General features: G+C 52.9%; 3 protein-coding genes across 3 annotated transcripts; all 3 read right to left on the bottom strand.

The window, feature by feature from the left end:
- Positions 1-1,615: 1,615 nt before the first annotated feature.
- On the bottom strand, positions 1,616-2,801 carry J4E86_001012 (uncharacterized protein; the record flags this gene model as incomplete). The annotated part of the gene is made up of 2 exons (XM_051441584.1): positions 1,616-2,432; positions 2,488-2,801. 2 exons carry the CDS (start codon positions 2,799-2,801, stop codon positions 1,616-1,618), a joined length of 1,131 nt encoding a protein of 376 aa, XP_051307755.1.
- A 993-nt stretch (positions 2,802-3,794) lies between these two features.
- On the bottom strand, positions 3,795-6,627 carry J4E86_001011 (uncharacterized protein; the record flags this gene model as incomplete). The annotated part of the gene is made up of 3 exons (XM_051441583.1): positions 3,795-5,276; positions 5,326-6,033; positions 6,082-6,627. 3 exons carry the CDS (start codon positions 6,625-6,627, stop codon positions 3,795-3,797), a joined length of 2,736 nt encoding a protein of 911 aa, XP_051307754.1.
- A 942-nt stretch (positions 6,628-7,569) lies between these two features.
- Positions 7,570-9,743, bottom strand: J4E86_001010 (uncharacterized protein; the record flags this gene model as incomplete). Its single annotated transcript, XM_051441582.1, has 2 exons — positions 7,570-9,315; positions 9,438-9,743. 2 exons carry the CDS (start codon positions 9,741-9,743, stop codon positions 7,570-7,572), a joined length of 2,052 nt encoding a protein of 683 aa, XP_051307753.1.
- Positions 9,744-12,287: the final 2,544 nt, after the last annotated feature.

Here is a 12,287-nt window from a genome sequence, read left to right as displayed (position 1 = left end):
CAGACTACACTAAGAGAAAACAAGCGAAGCATAGAATCTGGCGTTACTATAGGCTCCCGAGGTCCAGTGTGTTCAGTTTCCCCTAATTCCAACGCGCCTTCAGTAACCCTTGAACCTCATCATCGTACCACTTCCATCCCGCCGGCACAGCGCACCCAAACTCATCCCAACCATGGTCTAACCTGCTCATGTCCAAGTCACCTACGTACCAACCTGGTGGTTTCTCATCATTCTGGAGAGCTTCGATTTGCATCAAACTAATATCTTTGTACCGCCTCGGAACGATGAATTGGGCTGGATGTGAACAATCTGTTGGATCGATGAGGTACTCATACTTCAAACATGGGGCTGTGACCACGTGAGTGGAAAGTTTGTAGTGAGATGGGGAAAAGCGGAGTCTTCCCTGATGATCTTCGACAGGAGGTGGACAGAACACTGGGAGGAATCGAAAACTTGCGTGAGTGGTCGTCATATCGGGTTTGGTTGGTTGGCGAATGCCGTCAACATTAAGCGCTATCGTCCATGTGTGATTATCGCCGATGCGACGATGGCCATAATCTACAAGCGACGTCAACACCGGCTGATGCTCTGAGACTGTACAGTTTTGTGCATCGCGTATATCTAGAGGCTCGGTGGGTAGATCGAGAATACGCTTCTTTGTCTTCAGGAGCCGTGCGAGACGATCTAGTGAACCATCCGCTGCATTTTTCAGGAGAAACGAGCGTTGAAGAATGAAAGTCGGATAGGGTAGAAGGGAGTATGCGTGTGACCAAGTGATGATGTTGAGGGCTTCGGTTACCGAGGGCTCGAGCAAAGCAGCGCAAAGCGGGGAATCGCAGGTGCTGAGGAGGGCCAAATGAGGGCAATCGCATGACGGATGTGATTTCTCTTTCTGCCTGCAGTTGTGAACATGCTTCTCGTAGTGATATAACTGTCATTTGTTAGCCCTACGCGTTTTCCTCAAAGCAGATTCAGCTAGAAAGGGCGTACTTCATCGCAGTCTTCGAGTGGCGGCGGGATCTCAGGCCCAACCCATCCATCCTTCTCTAGGTATGCTTGCATTTTCATAGTTGAAGAGCCTCTTCGAACAAAGATCATCATTTGCTTTATGCAATGTCTGCGAACGAAAAAGTAGAGTGCAGTGGTGTTGCTGATGATTGCATCAGTTTCTGCTTGGATGTTGCGAAACTCCACCGGTGAAGCGAAAAACGGTTTCAATGCTTTGTTGATGTCGTATTGAGTTTTGATGGTGGTTTCATACACATGCCTTAGCTTTTTACAGACGCGAGACAAGGCTATGATATCCCTGATCTCGAGTTGCTGCAAGATAGACGCTTGAACTGGGCCGTATCGATCGATAAGACCCACAAGGTCGAACATTCCCGAGTCAAATATCGTTGCCGATGTCATGATAAGATAGGCGTTTCGGAAAGGAGTGCATGAGTATATGGAAGAGAGAAGAGAAGAAGAACAGGCAAAGAAAAACGCTATATGTCAGTCTGAGAGTGTGAAGCAGACTGTCAAGGAAGATTTGATGTGATCAGGAGATAAAATCAGTACATATGCATCAGAGATCGACAAAAGAAACACAAAATGCAGACACATCTATAGTCCATCACTCCCGCTTCAACCACGCCAAATTCACAGCACTCAAACACCCTTTCTCCCCCTTCTCCAACCACCCCAACAAATTCTCCATACCCAACCTCTCAAACCCAACATGACTATCGACACTCGCACCCGCCGTATGGCTCAACACCATAACATTATTCCTCTGCACCAACCTCTCATTCACGTGCGGCTCATTAGCATGAACATCCAGCCCCGCCGCCGAAACAATCCCATCATCCAACGCCGTATTAAGCGCGTCCTCATCCACCAACTTCCCCCTCGCAATATTCACAAGCCTCGTCCCCTTCTTAAACTGCGCGAATTCCTTCGTCGAAAGCAGCGTATCACCTGAAAACGGCGTAGCAAGTAACACGCAATCCGATGTCGACAGTAACTCCTCCAGACTCGCACACCACCTCGCCCCAATTTCATTCTCCCTCTCTTCCATCCTCACAACATCGTAATACGCAATCTTCATATCAAAAGCACGACTAGCTTTCTCCGCAACACGCATACCGATGCGGCCCAATCCCACGATACCGAGCGTGCTGCCATTGGGATTGTGCGTCACGGCCGCAATGTTCTGGTTCGCGTTGCGGAACTGCTCTGGGTCGCACGATCGCGCTGCGAGGAAGGACCAGGTGATTGCGCGGTAGCAGGACAGGATTAGTACGATGGCGGCGTCGGCGACGGATTCAGTGCACGCGGATGCGCTGTTGCAGTATATGGTTCCTGCGTGCGAGGCGAGGTATTGCGTGTTTACCCAGTCGAAGCCTGCGCCGGCTGAGGCGTAGATTTTGCAGGAGGCGGGGAGGAGGTCGCTTGGGGGAGGGTTAGTGCGTGGGGTTGCGAGGGAAGAGGGTGGTAAGGACGTACATGAGTTCTTCATCCCAGTTCCCCATTTCGCCGCCTGTGTTCCAGAAGGGTCGGTACATGCCTACGAAATCGCCCCATTTTTTCTCTTTGAGCGCTTGTTTGAAGTCTTCTCTATCCATTGAGTACGTTCTTATGATGTTGAACTTGTTGCTTAGCTCCGCGTACAAGTCATGGTTCCACCGAATATCGTCGCCAAGGTGAAGTATCGTTGGCTTTGACGCAGACGAAGCGTTCGATGCCAAAGGTGAGGTTTCGTGTGGTGTTGCAGGCGCGGGCAGCCCAGAGTCTTGGGGTGTTGGCGTTGCGGATGACATGATTTATCGTCGAATGTATAAATGCTCAGATGCGATGAATATGCGAGTAGAAAGACAGTATACAAGCAAACGTATATCGAGGGCCGAAGTGCAGAGAGTAAAATGAAGCAGCTGCCGATTTCGCTGGCTCTAAAAGGCACTCTCTCGTCTCGCACTCCGCTCTCAAGACCCTAAAAGTGATGTAAACCCGAGAACCAGACACTCGGGTACACTTGCTCAATATCGCAGCCTTCTAGATCTCCTTCTTTCCGACTGCTTACTCGCAGGTCTCCTAGTGTCCACTGCAAACCAGATGAAGAAGCGACAGACAGATGTCTCAAAGAGGCTGTGATGTTTCCAACAACGGAAAACTTCATAAACAAAATGATGTTGTATTACACTCGCACATATAGCGCACGTAGCGTGGCGTGCATGAAAGAGGACGTGGGGCAACAAGCCGCTGGCAAGCGGTGAAGATAAGGTTATCGATACCAAGAGCTGCACTACGCAATCAGAGCCTCCACGTGGTATATATATGCGCCTTATCCCTGTCGCATTCTTACGTGTTTACCGACCAGCATCACCGGTGTGTATGAGCTGACATCAGGGTGTTGTACTAGTTAGCTTCATTCCACCAGGTTATCTGAGAATCAAGGAAATGTAGCTGGTTGGTGGAATGGTTGAAAATGCATTTTGAGTGTATTGTGTACAACGTATAATCGCAATGCAGATGTAATTCCAAAAACCCTTGCGTTCGCTTTATACAACTACAGGTAGGTTGGCGTCTTGAGATTGATTATATGACAGGATACAATCAAGTAATCCTCCCCAACCTACCTGAGCTGCATACAGCGAACACCAGGTGCTTAGGAAATACACCTCTAGCACAAGATATAACAAACCGCCTGTTCGTTCGCTCGCTCATGTAGGACGGAGTAGAGCTCTTTCCCCACCAAACGCCGATATCTACGCCAATCATAGCTTCGTGAAAACATTACTGTTTGAAACACTCCCTCAGAACCAGTTTACTAAAGCCGTACTAGCCGGATTCGACGGGTTGCCTCCATGACCATACTGAGTAACCATGTCGTCCCAGAGCGTCCAGTCCATGTCACCGTTGTCCATCATAACGGCGTCGTCAACCTGCTGCTGCTGCTGCCCGTTGCCGCCCATGAGTATGCCATTCAAAGCAGTGTTGCCGGTGTTGTCGATGCTGAAGTCCATGTTGGTAGATGGAAGCATGCCATCGCCAAACGTAGGGTAGCCATTCGCCGCTGTTGGTGGACGCGCGCCATGTGTGCCGTATGGATGTATCGAAGTGGTGGCGTTTGAGCGAGGAGGTTGCGAAGTCGTGGACGGGGCAGCAAAGTTTGGAAAGTCTACGGTTGTGCCGTCGTAGACTCCGCCAGCACCCATGACGTCGTTGATCACATTGTCAAGGCCGAATTCAAACAAGTCGCCGAATTCCTTCCCAGGACTGCTATTGCTGTGACCTCGTGTGCCGTTTGCTGGTCCATTCGGTAATTGTCGTTGCCCACTCATGCCGTCTCCATTCTGCAGCGGGCTGTTCCGCGATTTGGCTTGCGTAGGGCTGTTCGGCCAACTTCCAAGTTCAGTGCTAGGCATGTCTCCCAACTTCGGTGCAGCAGGTCGCAGCATGCTGTCCAGGATGTCGGCGTCTTGTTGTGATGTGGTCACTCCTGACTGGTTCATCTGACTCTGCGCAGAGGGCATCTGGAACGAGAACGGGCTGTTACCAAACTGCCCGCTTCGAATAGCCAAGCTAGCCCGCTCAAGAGCCAATTCTCGCTCTCGCGCAGCCCTTGCTTTCGTGAGCAATTTTCTGAGCGGTTTCCACAGAGTTCCTTGCTGGCCTTTGCGGAGTGGCGACGCGTCGTTGAGCGGGAACCACCAACGGCCCGCCGTGGCTTCTAGGGCCCTCCATGCGCGCTCTACGGCTTCGCCTTTGGTGCGAACGCATAGCTCAGAAAGCAGAAAGGCGATGGCGTGCCATTGCACATACGTGCGGAAGAGCCAGCCCCATTTCATAGTTCGCGCTTCGGTCTCGAGCAGCATGGAGTACTCCACATTCTCAAGCGAAGTAATGAAGAGCTTGTCCTTGGTTTCCTGAGGCAACGTCGCACCCCCATCTTTTCGCTGATATGGATGGTATACTATCAGCCACATCTTGCTCATGATGAGCCTGGAAATTGTCGCCGTAACCCAACAAATCGGAATAGTCATGTCGCAGTTCTTGAGGTATTTGTTTTCCATGGCCTGGTGGCACTCTGTTATCCACTTCTCCTTCTGCTCGATCGTCATGCCAGCGAAGTACTCGGTGCACCTAGCGGGTCCCGGAGGTATGTATGCGATGCGGCGCATGATGTGAGCGATTTCGAAGCGGAGGAGGCAGAAGGTCATGTCTGTGAAGCCCTGTCGCTCTTCGGGGAACTCGGTCATGTCGGGGTGTATATCTGTGTCGTTCACGTTGAGGGGCTGCGAGGTATTAGCATACATGTGTGTGACTTGAGCCAAAAAGACTTACCATCTTGGTGTCAAACTGAGCTTCCACAATGGTGGGATCGCAGCCATGATCTTCGGACGATCGCGCATCGAGAATACAAATCTGCCACCAAAGCCGCCTTCGCATCTCGATCTCGAATGGTGGCAGACCGAAGTGGCTGCCATCACGGTGTATTCCGAGCGTCTGCGCGATGCGTACAACCAGACCAGTCAGCGTCCAGATCTTGCGCGCGTCATCGTTGCGCCGCATCAAGACGAGGAAGATGACAAACGACTGCAGTATGATAACCTCATCGCAGTAGAGGAAGTTTGCCCTCGCCAGGGCCTGTTCCAGTCCAAATCGATATCGATTCAGCAGTGTAGCTCTGTCTTCTCCCCATCTTTCCAGACAGGTTTCCGTGGTGGAGCTTGTTACGGCGCCGTAGTATACGGCAAACAGGAGCGTTTCCAGCCCTTTGCTTACTTTATCGGGATGTGCGAAGGCGTCGAAGACGGTAGGCTCGAAGGTGGGAATGTGCAAGACCTTGACTAAGGACTCGACGTTCTCCTTGTAGACTTCCCAGAACTGGCGCGCTTGTGGCTCGGGAGGATGCAGCGCGTGCATATCGACGTTTGAGGAACTGTAGCCGAAGATGAAGCCCTGGGCCGAGGACATGTTGGACGATTCGGGCGACTGTGCGTCATCTTCGTCGTCGTCGTTCTCTATGAGGATCGCCTTTAGATCTTCGACCTGGGATGCATCAGCGTAGTTACTGTTTAGCCAGTTTTTCGTACATACCTCGTTGTTCAGGGAAGCCCAGAAGGAGTTGTTGATATAGCGACTCCGGCCATTCTCAACCACCAGGCGTCCGAAGCGGCTCTCGAGACCCTCGACGCTGTTGTCTGTCGCGACCTTTGCGCCATGCTGCTTGGCAGGCCACTTTACGCCGCTGTTCCCGTTGGGGCATCCCTCTTCGCTCGTGCTGCTGTGTCGCTCCTTCTCACGGTCGGCGGCTTCCTGCTCGTGGCCCTCCACCTGGGCATTCAGGCTGGTGACGACGCCCTCCAAGCGCCTCAGCCTCTCGAGCAACTCGGCATCTGGTGGTTTCCTGCTCTTGCGCGGCGCACGTCCAGGTCCGGGGAAGATGCAGTCGATTTTGGCGCGTGTACAGTTGGAACACGGGTTCTTTTTGTCGCATTTGACTTTGCGCCTGCGGCAGGTTATGCACGACCGGGGGTTTGGCGTCGGCCCAGCACCACCACCGGGTGAGGGGCCGCTGATGCTGCCGCTTGGCCTGTGTGTGCCATTGGGCGGACTCTGGCTCTGCTGCGTATTGTCCGACATTGTACGAGAGGTGGATGACACTGGGAATAGTCTCTTCTCTCACCCAGACGTCTTCTCACTCTTGACACTCGCACCTCCGTGTGGCTTGACTCTTGCGGCGAGACCCTGGTCGATTGTCGGTGCTGACCCAACTTCACTCTCCGACTACCGTGTACGAACTCAGTACGAAGCGGAACATTCCCGGTGGGGCATGCAGTCTCTGGCGAATCAAACTATGGCGCATCAACGCCCGAGCAGATCAGGCTGGTCAACCATGAAAGATTGGGAAAGAGACGGAAAGTCGATTGGTTGACTTGCAAACCTGCGGAGGAAGCAGCGCACATTATGCCTTACGCCCGACTAAAACCGACGCAACGTCATCCACGGCTGGGACTGAGCATCTGATAACCAACAGCAGTCCTGTCAGGCGGCCCGTTGCAGTCAGATTACTACAAACCCCATATGCCTAAAGTGCTCTCTGAGTCATTCCAGTCAGGCCACCCGTGTGCAGCACATCGTTCGCGACTTAGTCCAAGTTGGAACTCAATCGACACATCACCGTAGAACTATGTCGGGGCCCACGGAGACCTGCCAATGCATCAAGCAGAAAAGTCGAAACAACACGTCACAAGGTGATTTGGAACAGGACCAGGGTTCACGATGTGCTACCAATGTAAGTCTGTCCGCGTCCCGTGGACTGCGAGGAATCGGTCAAAAATTCGGAGCTACCAATCATCTCCGCAAGTCCGCCTTAATCCGACATGCATGCGTCCAAGGACTTTTCCGAGAACAGACATGGCATATCCGTACAGAGTGTTGCCTAGCATAGATTATCCAAGTGCTCGTGATGGGTATCGCGAAAAGCGTATCCTCCCCTTGACTCCAATGTTTTCCTAAACGCCTTGTAGATGGGCCGTCATCAAAATGTTGCATGCCATCCTAACACAGCAAAGGTATCCAACCCTACCTCCGCTCACCGCGGCCTCCGATATTCTTCTCCTTCTTGCGCCTACTGTTCTCGACGGAGAGGCGCGCCTTTTCCTCTGCCTCTTCCTCCATCTCCCGATCGATCGCTTCTCTGACACGCATGAGCTCTTCCAAGGGTATGCCTTTTGTATCCACCACCACGCTAGGTGCGCCCTCCAAGTACCTCAAATTCTCTAGCGCTTGCTCGACTAGCTTGTGCAGTTTGGCCTGTGAGTTCAGGTTGTCATGTCGCTTTGTGTTGTGCAGATCCGGGTATAGAACACCATCGCCGTTCTCAGCTCCTTTGAAGGCTTGGAGGTAGGGAACATGGGCGGGTAGCTCGTTGTGGAGTGTCGCGCCTACACAAACAGAAGTTTCGTGGCACCATGTTCGTGCGACATTGCGAGGTGTATAGCCACCACCGCCGATGATAAGTAGAGGGCGACCGTAGGCTTTTACGGTTTCGACACAGTAGCCGTGCGCTTTGATGTTGAGATTGAAACGACCGAGGCGGTCGCCACCAAGAGAGTCGGCTCCGGATTGGAGAACAATGGCTTGCGGGTTATACTTGTCGATTACGGCGCCTGTGACTGTCTTGAACAGCCATTTGTACTGGTCATCGTCGATGCCATCATCAATGGGTATATTCAAACTGTGAGCTTTGCCGGGATTTCTGGGGTCTACGGGACCTGTCTCGTCGATGTTTCCTGTACCCGGGAAGAATGGGTAGCCGTGTTTGTCAATGCCGTATTTATGGTACGAGAGTGTGAAAACACGATCTGTAGACTCAAACGCTTGCTCGACACCGTCGCCGTGATGAACGTCAATGTCAATATACAGGACTCGTTGGTTCCGCGAGAGTAGCGTTTGTATCGCTATAACGATGTCGTTGACGTAGCAAAATCCAGACGCGAGATTCTTTTTCGCATGATGTAAGCCTCCGGACCAGTTGATGGCAATATTGGATTGATTGTTGATCAGGTTGTATGCAGCACTCATCGTAGCTCCAGTGTAGAGCGATACGTAGTTCCAAAGTCCATCGAACACCGGACAGTCGTTTGATTCACCGCCGAAGCCATATGTTATGTACTGTGGATCTTCAGGCTGCGCGTTTTGAGGTGTGATCATGCTGAGATAGTCTAGATATTCGCGGTCATGGAATATAGCAAGGTCATCCTTGCTCGCTGGTTTCGGTTCGAATAAGTCCATAGTATATTCTAGTCCATACGCAAGAACGAGCTGTTTCGTCAGCGTTAAACGCCATGGCTTCATTGGATGTGAGCTGCCAAAGTGATGATATTCGACGTGCGGATTGTAGTGGAAGGACACATCCCAGCCCTTTGGTCTTTCAAGACCATGTTCCTCGGCCTCGCGGGCAATCACTTCTCTTTTCTCGGCATCAGTGAGCACCTTGAAATCTTGGTAGTTGGCGACCCAAGGATCGTCGGGAGAGAGGTACTCCTGCACGATGTTGCTGGGACCGCTGGGCGGCGCGTAGTCGGTGACACGCATGTCGCGAAAGATTTGTGAAGAGTCCTGAAATCCCTCTAGAAAATCTTCGCCAATAGAGCGTGTCTTTGGGGCACCCTCGTAGATCCAGCGATTTACCTCGTCTTTGGTGCTAACGAAAGTATTGATAAACGAGTGGGGCTTGAATTCCTCTTTCCGGCTGTCGTTCCAGCGTGCTAAAGTATCAGGGTCAGGTACGGGGGGCGGAGCTCGATTGTCGTCCGCTGCAAGGTACTGCGGCTGTTAGTACATCTGTGGGAACATTGGAGCTTGGACGGGTCCCGAGACCAGTGAACACGAAATCTTCCATGGCGAAAGTGTGCAGAGGTCTCTGGAACCAACGTTTGCGCGCATACCTTTGGTTTTCGTGGAGGACGTTTTTGGGCAGATTGCGAAGGCTTCTTCTTGAGGCTGTAGTCTACTCTAGCTGCGCGGCGTGTGTACGGATTTGGCTTCTGCCACTGTGGTCCGTTGAGAAGCGTAGCGAGCTTCAGGTCTACGCCTGTACCAGTGGGATCGTGGCTATATGGCAGTCGGCCCTGGTCTTCAGTCAAGTCGTCCTCCCGGTCGTAGTTGTCATCGTCGGAACCAGGCTCGTTCGTGGTGGATGAGACGGGCTCGTCTTCGGTGCCGTCGTCTGATTGGGTGTGATAGCGCTGCATCCTGCCGAACACGTAATCTAGCCTCTTTGTCAGCGGCCGTTCCTGCATGCCCGACGCGTTGCAACACGACTCCGATAGTCTGTCGCAACAGCTAAACTCACGAAATAACCCGGTCGAGACGCGAGAAAAGGTCAAGAACTGAAATTTGAGTGCGGTCCAATTAAGAGTCTGCGGAAAAGTTTTGCGCACTGTCATTTCCTTCATTGCGACACGGCTCCTTCACTTGTAAAGCCATCAGCCCTCATCGATTTCCATCAAAGTCGCAAGTGCAACGGGCACATAACGCCTGATCTGCCTGTCCGCCATTTCAAAGTCGCTATCACCCGCGTCCTGGCTGCGCGCGGCATACCTCAACACGAACATCGCCACACGCGTCGATAGCCTAGCCATACGGCGTACCTGAAGTCTCAACATGGCTATCGCAGAGGATGCGGCAACAGTACTCGAACAGTTCATACATGATGGTAAATTTGATTAGGGCATTTTGCGCGATTTCACGACTAACCAGTCGCAGTTGCAAATCTCCCGGCAGAGATTACCCATCTTTACGAAGAAGTGCAGGCCAAGGACAACCAAATCCAAGAACTGAAGTCTGGCATACAGCAACGCGATGGCAGCATACAAAAATTCATCAAACTCAACGGCAGCCTAGTCGAGAACCCAAAAGAGGCTGGATATTCGAAAACCATCATGGCCAACTATGAGAAGGCACAGATCCTGCAAGAGGAGAAGATAGGACTTGTCGACAAGGCTGCTGCGCTGGTATGTAATCGGTAACGACTATGGTTACATCTACTCACAAGACCCAGCTCGACCGTCACGTAAAGCGACTCGATATCAAATTGCGAGACCTGCAAAACGATGGTTCAATACCTACTGACCCGGAGATGCCTTCACTTTTGAGGAACTCTCCAGGTAACTTGGTGCCACCAGCGTCGCAGTCGAATACAGGGTCCAACACACCGCTGCTCCCTGTGTCTGGCAATGGCGGTGGTGCTCCAAACCTTGCGCAGGCCGCTGCCATCGCACGACTTACTAATGCGACAAATGTAGGTTTAAACTCGAGGATGAATCCATCGCTGCAGAGCATGCAAACACAGGCGCTGTTGAACCAACAACGACTCACAAACCAGCAGAGTGCCATACAGGCGAACGCGCGACAGGAGCGTGAACTCTCGGCAGGAAGCGACAGCAAGCGTCGCCGACCGACAGGAAGCATTGGCCCTCTCCCTGCAGCATCTTCAAACCTGGGCCGGCAAGGGTCCATAGGGCCCGGGACCCCGAAACCGTCCACACCTGGATCGCGCGCAGGCAGCGTAGGACCCCGGCCGCAAAAGAATGCACTCACAGTAAAAAAGGCGAAACCACAGCAACCGCTGCGCAAGGCGGCCCTTACCGCCAAGTCTGGGGTCAACAAGAAACGCCGCAAGGGTGGGTCACGAGCATCGCCATCGACGACGGCGGACGATGAGAGCGTGGCAAGTGAAGCGGGCACCGAAGACGAAGATATGTCAGGCATGGGGGGCGGCGATGCGGAGGAAGATGAGTCGGATGACACCAAGTACTGCACATGCCAGCGCGTTAGCTTCGGCGATATGGTGGCCTGCGATAACGACAATTGTCGGTATCAGTGGTTCCACTGGGAGTGTGTGGGCATCAAGGAAGAGCCATTGGGGGATTGGCTCTGTCCAGAATGCCGGAACCAAGCGCCTTCGAAGATCAAGAGAGCTCGTTAGGGACGGTTCGGAGGAGATCGAGGGTCGGCGGTTGACACGTGACTGAGATGCGCACGTGTTGTGGCTTGGCAAGGGTGCACTTGCTCTATGGCGTGCGGGAGAGGCGTCGACTGGGAACAGCCACCAGCGAGACGCGTGGCATCATATGTTCTATTTCTACATGGTAGTCTGTATATGATAGACTGTTCTATACCCCATCAATTTGCGTATTCGCTGTACGAAATTAGTTCAGTCTCCACAGTGTTGGCCCATGATCGCCGGGCCAGACCCGACGGCCGGGATGGCCATGGCAATCTCTTCGTAAAACGCGGACCTCTATCACGACGTTCATGGTACCGCTGCCTGCCATAAGACTGGCAGGACAGGACTCCCAGGGCAGGCTGAATGCGACATTCACTGTTACCAGGTCCCGCTATAAACACCACGGGGAGCGTCGACGGCTTCAGTGTTGAGCGCCCTTGCCATGCCGCCCGCCTGGCTGCTAGCTAGCGCCTAAATGCCCCAGCCAAGGCCGCGCGAAAGGGGCAGCATCACCGACATTGGACAACAGCAGCGGGCAGCCTCATAAGTGTCAATGGCCCCGGCTGCTGGGTTCCTGCATACTCGTAGTAATATTCTGGTTCTGATTGTCGCTCTCTTCGCACCGCACCTCGGCCTCTTTGACTAGACCGCTGGCGTGCATTCCACTCCCTTGGCTGGCTGACGTGCTGCACTGCTTTGTTTGCATTCGCTCCTTCACCGCATCGCACTTCGGAACATTGCCGAACGCCCGTCGACTCCTACCACGCCTAGAGTTTCACCAGCAGCC

The sequence above is a fragment of the Alternaria arbusti genome, assembly GCF_024043155.1.
Source record: "Alternaria arbusti strain BMP 1465 chromosome Unknown scaffold_1, whole genome shotgun sequence".
NCBI classification, from domain to species: domain Eukaryota; kingdom Fungi; phylum Ascomycota; class Dothideomycetes; order Pleosporales; family Pleosporaceae; genus Alternaria; species Alternaria arbusti.
This window is presented reverse-complemented; position numbering and strand designations above follow the sequence as displayed.